Source organism: Centrocercus urophasianus, unplaced genomic scaffold (assembly GCF_019232065.1).
Source record: "Centrocercus urophasianus isolate 14NV4802_14NV808 unplaced genomic scaffold, USGS_Curo_1.0 seq_11, whole genome shotgun sequence".
NCBI classification, from domain to species: Eukaryota; Metazoa; Chordata; class Aves; order Galliformes; family Phasianidae; genus Centrocercus; species Centrocercus urophasianus.
In genome coordinates, this window is record NW_024884253.1 from 18890965 (window position 1) to 18907155 (window position 16191).

At 46.9% G+C, this 16191-nt stretch overlaps 1 protein-coding gene across 8 annotated transcripts in view; it reads left to right on the forward strand.

The window, feature by feature from the left end:
• Positions 1–13994: 13994 nt before the first annotated feature.
• The window catches only part of UBR5 (ubiquitin protein ligase E3 component n-recognin 5), a 78393-nt gene continuing 76196 nt past the window's right edge, over positions 13995–16191 (forward strand). For all 8 annotated transcript variants that reach the window (XM_042834537.1, XM_042834578.1, XM_042834546.1 and 5 more), the window contains exon 1: positions 13995–14080. In XM_042834537.1, coding sequence (XP_042690471.1) covers positions 14019–14080 — 62 coding nt within the window. In that variant the 5' untranslated portion in view covers positions 13995–14018. The remainder of the gene's footprint in view (positions 14081–16191) is intronic.

A 16191-nucleotide genomic window follows, 5' to 3' on the forward strand; every position in this document is an offset into this window, starting at 1 on the left:
TAGATGCCAGTGTTTCGATATTTTATGTGATTCAAATGAAGTTGAAAAACATTGAAGGTGCTTAATAATTCTGTTATATCTCAGTAAAAGCTGTGATTATGTGAAACATTTCCAATCTCATCTGTTCTGTTTAGGACTGAAAAAAAACTAACCAGTTTTAATGAGAGTTATGAAATAATCTTATGTCACTCATCAATACTGGCCAAGCACTGTGGACCAAAGACGTGTTTTGCTGGTGGTCACATCTCAGCACCTACTTCATGTCATTTCTGTGACAGCTTCTCTCTCTATGAACAGAAAAGGCACAGGCTCTGGCAACATAAATAAATAAACAGACACCCTAATTTTGCCTTCATTCTCTCAAGTTTTTTTCTCTGATCCAAGAAGGGTGAGCAGCTCTTGTTTGCCCACAGGAAGTAAGGATTGTAGTGATGGCAGTGACGAAGGGTGAATGGTGCAGCAGTGCAGATCCTACCTGGTGACAGGAACATCCTTGGCAGTGGTGAACTGAAAGCTATATTAGCCTTACCTTCTCCACCATTTCTATCCCAGGACCACAGAGATTTAATCTATGGTATCCCCAGAGCAGCAGTAAATATCCCTGTGGTTAAACTGAAGAGCTCCTGGAAGCTTGTTTCTGCAGCGCTAGCAGCAGCGGTGAGCTGAAGGAACAGCTGGTTGATGGTTGTGGAAATACCACTGGGCACAGGCTGGGCTCTGAGAGATTCAGCATTGCGAAAGAGGTTCCTCAATTTATGGATTATTGTTTCATCATATTTTTTTCTGTTGCCTGGCTTCTAATTTTGGGAACATCTGCATAAACAAAAACTGAATCATTCCCAAAAGTAGCCAGATCTGAAGGTACAAGGGAAGGTTCTACATGCTGTGGATCTCACAGAAACAGGGCAGAGCTTCAGCAATGGCATTAAAGGCAAACACATCACTGAACTGCAGTTACATACAGAAGAGAAAGAGCACAAGATGTCTCCATGAAGTGTTGTTATCCAAGACTTGTATGAATTGATTTTCTTCTTCCGTGGGTAATTATCAAATTAAATGGCTTACGAATAGAAATTAGAAAAATTCTTTGAGAGATAAAAAAAGGTAGCCTCAGAGCTTAGCATCCTCTCCCAAGAAACCGGTAAAGTCTCTCTTATAACACAAGAACTATAATTTAATTGTATTATACATGAGACTGGAAAAAAGGCACAAATCAGGCTGACAAGCACTTCCAGACACCTGTGATTATAAAAATCTCAGCTCACAGCATGAGCCCTCTCCAGTCACATCCAGAGGGCTTTATTTGTGAAACAGATCAAAGATCAGATAAAACCATTGCTCTGATCAACTCCACTTTCAAGGAATTCTGAATCCTTCTGTATGCCACTGAGTACCATTTTAATTATTCCCTTCTGCCTTTGGCAGCAGCACTGCTAGGACATAGAATCACAGAATCATAGAATCAGGAAGGTTGGAAAAGACCACTAAGATCACCTAATCCAAACTGTGACCCATCCCTCCATGACCACTAACTTGTGTCCCTCAGTGCCACACCTACAAGTTTCTTGAACACCCCCAGGGGCAGTATCCACCACATCCCTGGGCAGCCTGTGCCGATGTCTCAACATTCTTTCTGAGAATAAATGTTTCCTAATATCCAACCTGAATCTCCCCTGGTGCAACTAAAAGCCATTACCTCTCATCCTACTTCCAGTTACCTGGGAGAAGAGGCCAATCCCCATCTCTCTATGACCTCCCTTCAGGCAGTTGTAGAGAGCAAGAAGGTCTGAGCCTCCTCGTCTCCAGACTAAATAATCCCAGTTCCCTCAGTTGCTCCTCATAAGACTTGTGCTCCAGACCCCTTAACAGCTTCATTGCCCTTCTCTGGACACATTCCAGAGCGTCAGTGTCTTTCTCGTAGTGAGGGGCCCAGAACTGAACACGCTACTTGAGGTACGGCCTCACCAGGGCTGTACCAGGGGGATGATCACCTCCCTGCTCCTGCTGGCTGCGCTACTTCTGATACAAGCCAGGATGCCGTTGGCCTTGGCCACCTGGGAACACTGCTGGCCCATGAAGCAGGGCCAGAATGTGACCTCTGATGTTATGGAGGAGTTTAAAATAAAGCCCACACCCTGATGAACCACAGCGATCACAGCATATTGAGGCAGCGCTCATCTCCTAGATCACCCACTGGTGTCAGTACCTCAGGCCTGAGGAAGGAGGTAATGCTGCCTATGCACATGGATCCTGTGGAAATGAACAGGGTTTGGGGCTGCGCTGGCATCCTGCCTCTGATGACTACTGCCTGTGCTGGATGCTCAGGGGAAGAGTCTCTCCAAGGAGGACTGTGCTGCTGCCATGCATCCTGATGTGAGCTGTATGGGTGCTGCTGGGCTACGTGAGCAGCTCTTGCTGCTATGCCAGTCACTTCTTCCTTCTACAACATCTGCATTTTAGCCTGCCTTTCCTGTTCTCCTGGCTTCTCAGCAGCTCTGCCTTGGAAGCATAACTTGCCTGGGTGCTGCTCAGCAACAGGTGAATGTGAGGAGGTGTGTGGTGGCACGTTCCCAGGTGACTGCAAAGGTGATTCACACCAGGAACACAACTTTGCTGTAGGGCAGCTGTGCCTCTCGAAGGGGCACCACAGGCAGCTGGGCAGGGGCAGACGGCTCCCACCTGCAGCCAGCAATCACTTTGACCAGGCCTATGCAGTCCCCATCAAACCTCTACAGAACACACATCCATTCCTATCTGAATTTCTTTTGAGGCAATGGAGAAAGAGAGATGATCCCAGGGCATGATTAATGTGCAGCTAAGCCAGTCAGGTCCCTATTTCTCCCAGCTGGCTGCAAAGAAGGTGCCAAGAAGCAGCTCAGGTGTGGGCACTCACACTGCAAAACAGGTGAAATGAATGCTGCTTTCTGTGTCCCAAAGTATGGGAGCTGAGAGTTTCTGGATGTAGTATTCCTCTAGCTGACACCATTGGAAAAGTTCTCTGTGCAAGTCTGTAATCTTTTAGGATTAACTAGGAAACTTAGGATGAACTAGGAAAGCTCCAGATGTATTTGTAGATCTTGCAAAATGTTGATGTTCCACAAGATATATTGGAAGAAAAAATATATACTTTTTATAACTAATAGCTGGGTGCCTTCCACTTTATAATGTCTTAGAGCCCTTCCTACCCAGCAACACAGTCACACAGCAAACGACCATCGAGTGCAAAACTACTCTAAACCTGTCAGTAATATCCAAGGCTGATTCTATGTGTTAATTATACATTATGTAAAAAAGGATTTCCTAACAGCTTTTTTTTAAGTTAAACTGAAGATTTGGGTCTTTCTTTTTTATGTGTCAAGGGACAATACAAAGCAGAACGCAGAATCCTTTAACAGCTGCACTTGACATACTGCATATCAGTACATCTCCTCCAGGGTGCCTTCCTTGCTGTGAAGTGAGTCCCTGTGTTTTGAAGGGAAACTTTCTTCAAAAGAACATCTTCAGGCCTAGCACACACTCCTGGTTTCTCTTAATGTACTGCATTCTTTGAAGGAGTGCAGATCCCAAGGCTCAGCTTTTGTGTGCTAAGGGCTTTTAGCTGTGCCAGGTCACCTCACTAGATGGAGGACTAGGGGACGTGCTGAGCAGGCTGTGGTGATGTGGTGATGTAGAAAGGAAGTACGTGGGCAGGAGGGGATTTGCCAGCGCTGCAGTACCACAGGAGTCCACATATGGGAAGTTCACTGAGACTTCAGCCATGGCCAGCCTGCTTTGCTTATGATGTTCACAGCACTCACGTGCCTCACATCTCATATCTTTGGAAGTCTGTTGACAAAGTGCATAGATGAGCAATCCTAGCAATACCTGAGATACAGATCTTATCCCAGTCACGAGTCGTACTGACAGATTAATTAATGATGAATGAAAAATATGTTCTTGATGATTTCCCAATCTTTCAGATATCAATTGCCTTGAAAAAGCAGGCTTGAATGATCATGTTCAGCTAAGATGTAGCCATAGGAAAGTAACCCAGAGTTTAAACAATTAAGATCTCATAATTATGGCTACTTTGTAGAAATTTGGCAATAATTGCCATTTGACTCAGTGGACCTGCAGCCTTACCATTTTCAGTTCATTCACCTTAGCTTTCTGGAGCATCCTCGTGCAGGAAGAAGCCATACCAGGGGCAGCAACAAGCTCACACGAAACATCTGCTGGCAAAAACCATCCTGAGGCCAAGTGCCACAGAGATGGGGCTGCATGGGCTTGCCTCCAAAGGACTGCCCTGGCTGAAAGCTACCACATTTGGATCTCAGCACTGGCAAGGTTACAGCATAATTTCACGGGAAACAAGTAGATTTCCTAAGAACATAATCAAGATGACTGCAGGCATGAGCCAGCAAAGCTATGTGAACACAGAGGTCTGGGCTTTGGCAGCAATGTGGGCGGGACCTTCACGTCTGGTCATCAGTGATGGCTCCTGGAATGGTTCACAGCCCCATGAAGCTGCACGGATTTAACATGGACTGTGAGGCATTTCCTGAGGTTTCATTTAAGGAAATGAATGCGGACTGCAGTTTTGCACACTATTTTTTGGAAATACACAGGCTGGCAGGTGGTTACAATTCTCTTACAGGTGCCTGCATTGCAGACTTCACAAATGCAATGTAGAGGTTTCCTAGCAACTTCCTTTCATGGTCTTTGTGCTCAAATTTGTTTTGAGATGTGGGCTTTCATAAAACAGCACTTCTGCCTATTTAAACAAGTTCTGTTCTTCTCAGCAGGCAGGGCAAGCACAGTAGCAGCACTACTGTCTGATTTATATCCTTTTCAGCTGCTCCCTCCAAAACTAACAAATCCCCAAAATATTTATTAGAAGTGATGGGTTTCTTACTTTTTACACTAACCAGTTCTATTGCTCAAATCGCTGAGCAATTAAAAACTCCAGGTTCTTTTTTTTTCTTTTTTCTTTTTTTCTTTTCAATTTTTAAAGAAGACAAGGGACCAATATTTCTTCTAATCTCTGCATTTATTCCTTTTGCCTGTCTGAAATAACAGATGTTGATTCTGTGCTTTGGACAACTCTTCAAATACGTGAGAGCAAACCAAAGCAGCTAACCCTTGCTAACCCTTCTGTGGCCACAAGTGCATTCAGTTTAAAACTGTCAGTGCACTGATAGCATCCAGGTTTGAAGTCACTGAAGTGTTTATCCAGGATGTTGTGCCAGCTCTAACAGCTTGCTCCGACACCTTTAGCTAAAATGGAAGTGAGTGAGCAGTTATGTCTGCACAACAAACCTGAGTTTGAACGTGAAGGCATGCAAATTAGAGGAACCCAAACTGCCCCAGTCTCCTGGAGGAGCTGTGAAACATTGTTTGCTACTGAAGTTATTCACTGCACAAACACATACTTCTTCAAAGATAGCAAAGGGGGAAGATATCCCTACATCATTTAGCAGCTGGAAGATGAATGGCAAGTGCCGTTGTGTATTCATTGGCCCTGTGCTGTTCTGGGAGCTCTCCCTCAGCTGTGAGCAACTGCTGTGCCAGAGGAAAAGTGAGGTCAGGCTCTCCTGCATGCAGACCTCCGTTGGAACTGCAGCTGCCTGACTCTGAACACACACGTGCTGGTGGAGCTTGATGTCCCACTTGAGCGTGGCTGGGCTTGGAAGCAGTCCTTTCAAAGCCACCCTATGTGAAACCAGGCTGGGCTGCTGCTATGACTGGCTTACCTCTGCAGCAGGCATCCTCACCAGAGATTAGCTGTGCATACACTCCTGTGTGCACTGGGAATTTGCCAAATCCTGGTATTTGTCATGCTTCACTGCTCTAAACCATTGTATTTCTCCCTTAAGACCAATGTTTGCACCAGTGCAGCTATGTCAGCTGTTGGCATCAGTTGCAGAGACCAGGGCGAGATTCCAAAGATTCCAAAGATCAGGACCTGGATTTCTATAAAAACCCATCTGTAATTGATTGAGAGTCATTCTCACTACCTATATATCTGGGTGGGATGATGAGCTTTTGAATTCACAAACCACCACAACATGCAGCTCTTTAAATAAAGCTCCTTTCCAGAAAGTCACAGCTGCTCCTTTATCTTGTGTTGCCAATCCAGAGAGCCGGGATGACTTCTTGATACTGCCAGTTGTTTTCAGAGTTGCTGACGCTTGAAAAGGCAATTTAATCTTTCTCCCATGACAGTCACTTCAAATACTCTGCAAACAACTCATATTAAACAGTGACCAACAGCCATGACACTTCTCCAGGCTGATTTTGGATACAGCTTGTGCTGGACAGGAATGCAAGGTGAACACTGCAGCAATTTTATCTCCTATGTCAATGTAAAACCAATAGTTAATCACCATGTGCACAAGGGTTAGCCTCATGTCACAAGTCCTGTTGTAGGACAATCATTATTACAGTTGTGAGGTCTGACGAGTGTTCACGCAGTACTATTGTTCAGGCACTTGGCAGCAAGCTGTAGCACAAAGAGTTAACTCTCTGCTGCATGCCTCCAGAAATCTGCATAATGCCTTGCATTTGGCAGCTCATTTGCATAATTTAAAATGACTCTTTTGTCTCGGAAATAAAATCTAAAACACCGCTTCAGAAATAAGCGGTAGATATTAACGCTTCATGTAACAAGAAGGTTCAGTTCAGTGTGTTTGTCTGAAGTCTTCAACTGGGCTTGCAAAACCAATTTTTACAGGGAGCTGTGGTTTCTTTGCTATTGCAGAGCCTCGAGCGCTCTTCCCCAGTGCCATGTTGGCTGCCCGCAGCCAGCTCTTGTGCTCACACTGAGGTGTCCCGCAGTCCCCGGAAGATCCCAGGGAAGGACACAGCTCCCCAGGAGCGCAGCTGAACTGCACTCTGGCTCTGCTGACAGATCTATAAGTCTCTTGTCTGCATGTGACTCCTACCCCCAGCTTGGAGGGGTTGAGGTGCTTGCTGCTGGCTGAGCTGCATGCCTCAAAGCTCCTTGCTCCCTCGTTTTAGGAGACAGATGTAAAGAATGGTATCTTCTTGCAATGATGCTTGTCTGTGTAGGAGATGCCTCACCTGGCATTTCAGTACGTTTTAAATGCTAAAAGCCTAAGAAATCTGAAACCAAATGCTCCAATACACATTTAACTTTGAACCCATCTGCAATGGCCACTACTGGAACACGGCAGATCCCACATCAGTGCCCACTGTACCCAAACAAATTCACTCCAAGAAACCAGGCAACACCAAAAAAGCATTCTCAGTGTATGCAGGTTCTCTCCATGACGCTCCTCTTCCACTGGCGCTTTGCCTGGAGGAGCACCTGGGGGCAGGAAAGCCTCAGCCCCATCCCTGCAGGCACACAAAGCAGCTTTGCGGAGAGCTGGAGGCAGATCCGACTTGGTTTGGGCAGCACGTGCAGGCTGTTTATGGGGAAAAGGACGAGAGAACATGTGTAATCCTGAGTGAATAGATCTGTCAAACGCTAACAAGCTTCCGCACAGCACGTTTAGCTCAGCTTTTCTTTTGTCCGGTGCTCATAACCCAAATTCAAGTGAACTCTGACCTTTCATGTGATGCCCTCCTTTCTGAATGCCCTCCTTCAGACTTCAGTGGCACACAGTTTTTAATAAAGTGCTTCAGAGATGATCTAGGGACATCTTTGTCTATCATCACCTCTTGCAACAGCTAACCCTTTTAACTGAACTCCGGCCAAAATTTAGCCAATGGCAGTGCACAGTGCGAAGAATTTCAGCCCAAATTAAAGCCTGATACATCTATAAACACCCCATTTCATTTCAGTTTACAGCATGAGGCAACACTGATTGCAGGTGTATATTCAGGTACTAGCAGGTAATTCTGTACTTGCAAATCTGCCTGCTTTTTCCTGTTAGCTACCTGCCCGTCTACACCCAACACATACACAGGTGTGAACCACAGACAGGTGTTGTAATTGCTGTTATCCACAATAAAATGTTCATCCACCAGTTAATACTGTCCCTCCCCACTGCAAAGGAAAAGAGTATTTATTCAGGATTGCTTTATTCCATTCATTTCAGTAACTGCAGAAGCAGTTCTCTGGCCTCTCTGTACTGCCTTTCTTCCTGCTTTTTTTTTTTCTTCAGCATCATTACCACAGAAATCCTAAAGCTTCATTTCATGGGACTTCCATCAGTTAGAGCTGTCTCTCTTCATGGGAATCAACATATATTTTTCTGACATTTAATCGCTTGTGCAACTGGTTAAGATGACCTGGTGCAATTATGTTCTCAGCTTGGGAATATGCTACTGGGATAGAGGAACATTCAAAAACCAGCCTTCCTGTTCTGTGTAAATGTCCTTGGTGATTTAAAGGGAAAGAAAACGCTCACAAGATTGCTAGCAGAACAGTGAGATCTTTCCTGAAAGCAAAGCCCATCATTTAAAGAGAATGGAGAGGTCCGAGTGATGAGCTTTTCACTGCTGGAGTGCTGTGTTCAAAAGCACACCTGTATGCCCTCAGCCAAAGCCTCCGGCTGACAATATGAAAGAGTTATTTCAGAAGGGCATGCAAATTTGCAGCCTCTGTGTACTCTCATTCTACAGAGGCCAAATTTCTCCCAAACAGCCACAGTTTATCACTTATCAAATGACACAGTTTCTGGTTTGCTTAAAATGCCAGCTGTAAACGGAGGCTACTCAGGAGCTGTTCCACAAGCAGCTCAGCTTCCTCTGCGTGTGCCCGTGTTATCGCTCACACCAGGAGTCTCGACTTGAAGCTGGCCTTCAGCTCACTCTTCCTGCTGTCATTTCAACATCTGAGCACTCAGTCCTGCCTCCTTTGGGGTGAAACTGGACAGAAACCCATGCTTCGGAAAGGGGACTAATGCTCTGCAGAAGCTGGCAGATGTTTGTTGCTGGTGGCACAGCTGGACTGCTCAGCATGAGCACCCAACATGCATGTGGGGTGGGTGTTTGGTCACCACTGTTGGTTCCTCTTGGAACTCTGGAATTTCAATTATTTTTAAAGTGGAATCGGAAATAAATGTGAGAATCACCTCCTCTTTCTTTCTGTATTATAATTAGCTGTCAGTGGCAGGTGATTGTTTGATGACAGAGGACCAGATGGCAGAAAATAGATTAGCACACAGAAAGTTAAATCCTGGCTTCATCGGAGCCCATGGAATAATTCACTTGATTTTGGACTGCAAGGTCTCCATTGCCAGCAATAAACTGACACTGCAATCATTTCTAAAGACAGTACATGAATCAAGGTGATTCTTTTTCAAAGGTGCCATTTCTGAAGGTAAATATGGTTAAGGCAAAAGTAAGGAATCCAACCCAATGGAATTTTAGAGGAATCCAGTTTGATGCAAACAAGCTAAACCCCACTTTTTCACTGCCTGCATAGAAGCATCTGCCAGATGACACAACATCACAGAAATATATCCACCACGTACACTGTGTCTGTGTGCTCTCTACACACTGCCTGCCAAGCACAGAAGTGCTGCTGTCCGTGGCCACTGTTCTGGGGGAGTTCAGCTCCTGCAAAATGCCCAGGAAGCCTGGTGAGTTCCACTTCTCAGGCTCAGTCACATTGGTTGGTGGATGGGTCAGTTCATCATATATGGAAGACACCACTCAAACTTTGTGGCTGGGCCTGGACAAGAAGACATCCTGGATGCCTGCTTGGAAGGAAAACGTATTCAGATGTGTCCTTGTGGGAGCTGGCAGAGGGGGATGCAGGTAAGGGGTCACTAACAAGGGTGAGCTGCAATGCCAAGTGAAGGCTTAGGGGCAGTAAACAAAACTGCACTTTGCCAGATACAGGTGGATCTACAAATTGTACTGAGTACTGGCAGAGACCTCACCTCAGTTCCAGACACATTCCCTAGCTGGGAGAAAGTAACTCTGAGCACACAAAAGAAAGAAAAACTGGGTGTAGAATTCTGATTTCTAATCCAGGAGTCCTTCACTGCAGAGCTGGGGGAGGAAATGCCAAGCAGATGAGACAAGAAAGGGGAAAGGAGATTGGGTATCTGCATTATCACTTGATTTCAAACGGATGCATTATAGTCTGTGTGTGGTAGCAAGCACTACATGAGCAGACTGTGTACATGTGTTTTGCTCACCACGTTAATTTCTGAACATCTAAGCCTCTTTCAGCCAAATTTTGGCTGGTCTCAGAGGCCTCTGCTAGCTTCACTAACCCAACGAAGGGAAAGAATGCAGCAGATTTCAATGTTTTTTAGTTATTGGAGAATCCAGAGCAGAGAGCCATGACATGTACTTTACCAGACCCACTATAAGAAAAAACTTATGCGAAACAAGTTTTCATCGACTCTGAGCCTTACTAAACTACCTTATTTTTTTTGTGGCCTCAAACAACAATTCTTCCTCAAGACCAGAATCATTTTGATGAGAGAACAAAGAAATGATTTTTCTCTTACAGCAACCTTGTCACTATACAGCCAGATACAAGTCAGAAAACTAGAGATTATAAACAATACCTGGCATCTCTTGGCATCAAGATGAAGTTTCAGCTATCATGTCAGCAACATATTAAAAAAATCAGGCTATTAAAATCTGAGATGAGAGCACGACAGAATGTAACCCAAGACAGCAGAAAGCAAATGACAAGCAGCACAGACCTCCACACCTGGAATTTTTTAATTCCTAGTGTTAACTCACAAACAATGGACAGCTAGTTTAAGTGATGCAAAAAACACTGATGTGGTTTAAAACTTCATATTCCCAGCCCAAACAAAATACTCTTACTCTGTACCTAGACAGAAGTAGCAAGGAACTTTCTTTGCTTGCGTTTGTAGCACAAGGTGCTAGGAACAAGATTTCTTTCTTTGTAGTGCACCTTGCTGATCACTCTAGAAGCTTCTATTCAGTCTTGGGAATCATCTGGAAGCTGAAGTTTCCTATGGAGCACTCTTGCTGACATTTCCAAGAATGTCGGCCTCATTTCTTCCATGGCAAAATATCATGTTAAGCTGCCAGCCTCATGTCATCTTTGTTGACATCCGAAGTTAACAGCCTGGAAGATGCACAGTAGTGTCCTCGGATGCCTGAGGCTTTTGCTTTTGTTCAGGGCCTCTTCCCTTACATCAGTGTGCTGCATCAGCCATGGGTACCACTGCCGATGGCACACGCGCCACCATCTGCTTCCACTGTTTACAGAACAAAGTCCCTTCCGCTCCAATCCTCCCACTTCTACCGCGTTCCCTCCCTTCAGGACTAACAGATTTGCAATAGAAACCACCAGACCTGTAGCTGTGGAGTGAGTCGAGCAAGCTGCTGGGAATAATCCTGCCCTGTTGCACATTTTTCAGAAGATGTTTCTGGTGGAAATTTCCCATCCACTCGAGCTGGGTGTGCCTTCAGCAGAGAGCTTCACAGGATGGCCACCAGAAGTCCCTTCCACACCACGTGCTTCTCAGATTCCAAGAACTTCAGGTGCTGATGATTGTCAAAGTTCCAATTTCAGACATGACCACAATAAGTCCACAGGAGTTAATTTATATGGCATTTCCAAGCTGGCAAAAATTCAAATTAGACAAAAATACCAGCAAGAAACTTGTTCTGCTGGTTGGGTGTTGGTGTATTTATAGCTGCACCTTCACAAGGAAGCTTCTCTGTTATCAGTAGGCCTGAAAATAGCAACATTTGTGTGCAGAAGAGTTGTGCAACAAAGGGAACTGAATTTCTTAGGCCAAGACAGAAGCCCTGTTTTAAAAACACATTTTGTAAAGCAAGAAAATGTGGCTGTGTTCTTGAGTTTTTTTCATGACTTAGTGAATACAATTTTTTTGATGTTGTCATCCAGCAGACTTGGACAACCCAAAGGTTTTAGGAAAAGTAATTTATTTTGAAGTCCTTAACAAACCTGACTGAATGAACAGTCCTACGATCAGAAAGCAACTCTATCTGGATTCAAAGGTCCAACTAACACCATCACTTATGTGATTCTTACATAAGAAATACACCAGCGGATAATGGGAGATATTCCAGAGGTCAGTTGGTGAAATGTAGTCTTTCATCCTTGTTCTAAGGTGCTTCTGACAGTATGCTGAACCTTTCGTTGTGTTACACATTCACATCAGAATAACAAATGTCAGCTAAACATTAGGATTGATGTCCTCTCATCTACATTTGGGATTATCTGCCATTTGAAACAAGGTATAAACTCTTGGGGTGAACAATAAAAGCTGAGATTTGCATTACTGAAGTTTATTCTGGATCTGAGCACAAGTTCCAGTGGAATCAATTTTTTCTTCCCTTTTGCTTATGCAGAGTGTTTGTGTTGGCACAGCCATAGGCAATGGCTAAAACTGAGGTTCAGTCATAATGTGAAGAAAGCCACAGAAAACGACTACTTAGAAATGCCAGCAGCAGACTGCTGAGCCCTAACAGACATATGCTCAATTTGGACTTTCCCAGCTCTTTTCCTGTCCTTTATCTGATAGGTTTCCATAGTCCATTAACTTTTAAGACTTGCTTGTGAAGGGCGCAAGGAATAGAGTAATTGAAAGTAATTGAAAACTCATCCTTATGCCCAACCCTTAAGAGAACTCCATTGAACAAGTCACGTTATTTGGAAATGTCAATGCTTTGGAAACTAGGTTTTAATCCCGGGAGCAAACATAAATTAACTGTATCTTCCCAAGTTCCACTAAATATAGTAGAAACACGCCCAAGGATGCAGCAAGACCTACCACAGGACTTCACTTAGCCCAACAGCTCAACAAAAAAGAGAAATAACTGTTAAAAGCAAATATGCAATTACTGTCTGTCGAAAATAAAATAAATACAAATTGAGCTGCCAAGTTTTTAGGTGACTGTCGGAACATGCCAGAGATTGTGATAAAATGGCTGAGGTTGTGACGATTTAGAAGAAATCTCCCACTGCAATAAACAACGGGAATACTTCAGGGAAATCGTCAGCAGTGGTAATAAAACAGAACAAAACAAATGCTGTGCTACGAGTTATATAAGTCATAAGTCATCCAGAAGGTCCTAGCTCTGTTCTAACAGGAAAAGAAGAAAAAAGAAAAGCATCTGCCCGTTTCTGAAAGCACAGCTACCGTATTGTCTCAGCGCAGAGCAGAATCAATCACACTCCACGCCCCGTGTATCGCTAGAAACCTGTTAGGCTCTGCCTTAACGACAATCTGAATAGCTTACACGTGCAGCCCCGGCCCAGGTGTTGGTTTCTATAAGGATAAGCGCCCGTTTTGCTGACTTTGTTACTCAGTTTCCACTGAAGTGAGACGGCAAGGCGTTACGCGCGGCTCCCCGCTCAGCGCTGTGGGACGGAGCTCTCGGCGCCGCACGGCCGTGCGCTCCTCAAGCGTAAGGGGCGACTCCGTCACGGAGCGGCCGGGCCGCGCCGCCGCGAGTCACACGCGCGCCGTCAGCTCCGGAAAACGACCCAGCGCAGGCAGCGACAGGGCAGGGAAACCCCACCCCCGAGAGCTGCGGGCGGCCCGCCAGGCACGGGGCTGAGAGGACGCTGGGGGGGGAGGGGGAGGGGCGGCGCGCGGGTCTCCCCGAGGCGCGGGCTAGGCTCTCGCCGCCCCGCCTCACGTGGTCTACTACGGCCCCCGCGCATGACGTCACCGCGCACGGCGCGAGCCGCCTACCTATCGGCGGCGGTTTTAGTGAAACGGCCCCGCCCGGCAGCGCGTCCGCCACTCGGTGCGAGCGTTGCAGCGTGGTTACGCGACGCGGCCCCGCCCCGCCCGGCTCGGCGCACGGAGGGAGGGAGAAGGGCCCGCTGGAAGTTAAGATGGCGGCGTGTGTGTGAGCGCGGTGCGGGACGAGCTTCTTCCCGGCGCCGACGCAGCTTAGCCGGACCTCCTTCGAGTCCTGCGCGTCTCCCAGCGAGCCCGGCGCTCCGCCGGCGGCTGCGAGCACTCCCGGGGGAGGGCCGGAGGCCGAGCGCCCCCCTCCCCCCCGCCCCCATTGTGTGCCCGGCCCCCGCCCGCCCGCCTCCCTCTCTCCCGCCGCCGGGGGGGGCGGCGGCGGCAGCGGCGGCGCCGACCATGACCTCGATCCACTTCGTGGTGCACCCGCTGCCGGGCACCGAGGATCAGCTCAATGACCGGTGAGGGGCAGGCCCCGCGCGGCGGGGGGCGGAGGGGAGGGGCCGCCGGCGCGGCTCGGCCCCCGGCGGGGCGGGGGAGGGACCGGGGAGCTCCGGGAGGCGCGGAGGGATCCCCCCTCTTCCCGTACGGTCGCCTGGTGGCCGTCCCGGGGGGCCTCTGCGCCCGCCTCGACCAGAACCCCCGTCTCTGCGCAGCCTTGGCCCCAAAGTTTGCCCCCCTACCCGCCCCCCCCCCCCCCCAGAGGAGCTCCAGGCGGCCGGGGGGGGCGATGCGGGGCGGCCGGAGCGGTGCGGGGAGATGGCTGCGCTACGCTGCGCTGTGCTGCTCTGCTCCGCTCCGCGCTGCCTGCTGGGCTGTGCGGCTGCTGAGGCGATAAAGGCACGGCCCGGCTCCTCCTGATGGCCGCTGCGGGCGGCTCGGCAAAGATCGGCCGGGAAACCTCGCGGCCAACTTTGTTAGTCGCCGCGGAGGGGGCCAAAGCGGAGCGCTCGGGAGGAAATACATCTTGGGAGCGAGGTCTCCTGCCTGCTTGGTGCGGATTTGACAGCACTGTGCGTTGCAGCCCAGTGTTTTCCTGCAGTAATCGCGGTCAGCCTGCATCGTAGTTTGTAAATGCCACCGCTGCACTTACCTCGTCGTTTTTAAGAACGTGTAGGTCCTAATCTTTGTTTCTTAGAGACATATGTGTCTGGATTTTTAATCGTTTCTGTATAAAGACTTAAATTTATTATTTTTTTTTACACTGCTGAAAAGTGTTGCTTGTTTTTTATAAATATCTTCTTGATAATTATAATTTATAGAAGTGCAGGCTTGTATTGCGGTTTCTCTGGCTTCTCATCTGACCAGGCTGTAGGGTAGGTCAGGGTCCAGCTAACTTTGCTGCTGTTGGCGCTTTGCATTAGGAGAAGTGACAAATCTCTGCTGAGACATCTCCATTAATGCACAGCTGAGGTCCCAGAGCTTATGGCAAGGAAAATAGGTCATCATAGAGATAAAACTTCTGCCAAACTGCATCATCCCCGCCCTTACAGAGGGAAAGGAAATGGGTCCTGGACTTGAAACATCTCAATGTGATGTGTTTGTTTATTTGTTAACCTGCTGATCCGTTTTTCAGGACCTGATCCAGAGGAGGCCTGCCCATTTGTAGGGGGTTGCTTGGCTGCCTGCTGGCTGCCACACAGCTCTGGCATGCATCCTGCACCCTTAGAGTGACAGACAGACAGGTGATGCTGTGCTAGGAGTTCTGTTTCCTCCTTGGGCTGTTTTCACTTAGGGCAGTGGTTGAGGATTTTCAACTTGAAAGGACCCCAGTGTTTTTTCTTTATCTTTCTTTTTATTTTTTAATGTTGATGGACCCTTTAGAAAACATTTAGTATGCAATTATCATGCCTTGTTTAGAGTGAGAGAGCTTGTCAGTTTTTTCTTTAATGTTATGTGTTTTATTGACTTACCATTTAATATGGTGGCCCTGAAGTCTTCATAATGCTTCCCAAGTTATTTTTTCTGCTCCTTAATGCAGCAGCAGCACTTGTGACTTCTGGTTGATACAGGAAGCTTCATCAGGTGTGGTAATTAATATGTGGAGAAGGCAGTAGAGGTGCCCTGAAGTAGTGTCTTATTCGGAAAAAATCAGGTAGCTCTTGATCTGAGCTGCAAGGCATACATTTCTATTTCATAAGTGTCATTTTACAAGTGTGGTGGCTGTGCTTCAGAACTTATAGTGCAGTGAAGTTGCAACGATTTATAAATAGGGTGCTGGAAATGCCAGGTCAGTGTTAGCAGTAGCTGTTCTGTCCCTATAGATCAGGATCAAGAGAGCTTAGTGAATTTTCATATTTATGCAAGTAGCAGTTAGGATCTTGGAACTTATCATTTCTGTATGATGGGATGCCTCATCCCTGGAGGCATTCAGGGCCAGGCTGGATGTGGCTCTGGGCAGCCCGATCTAGTGATTGGTGGCCCTGCATGTAGCAGGGGGATTGAAATTAGTTGATCTCTGTGGTCCTTTTCAACCCAGGCTGTTCTATGATTCATTCTATGATGTTTCTTCCACCCTTTGCCCATTGCAGTCAGTGCTACATATGGTGGCCACAGCCTGACTTGTTTCCTA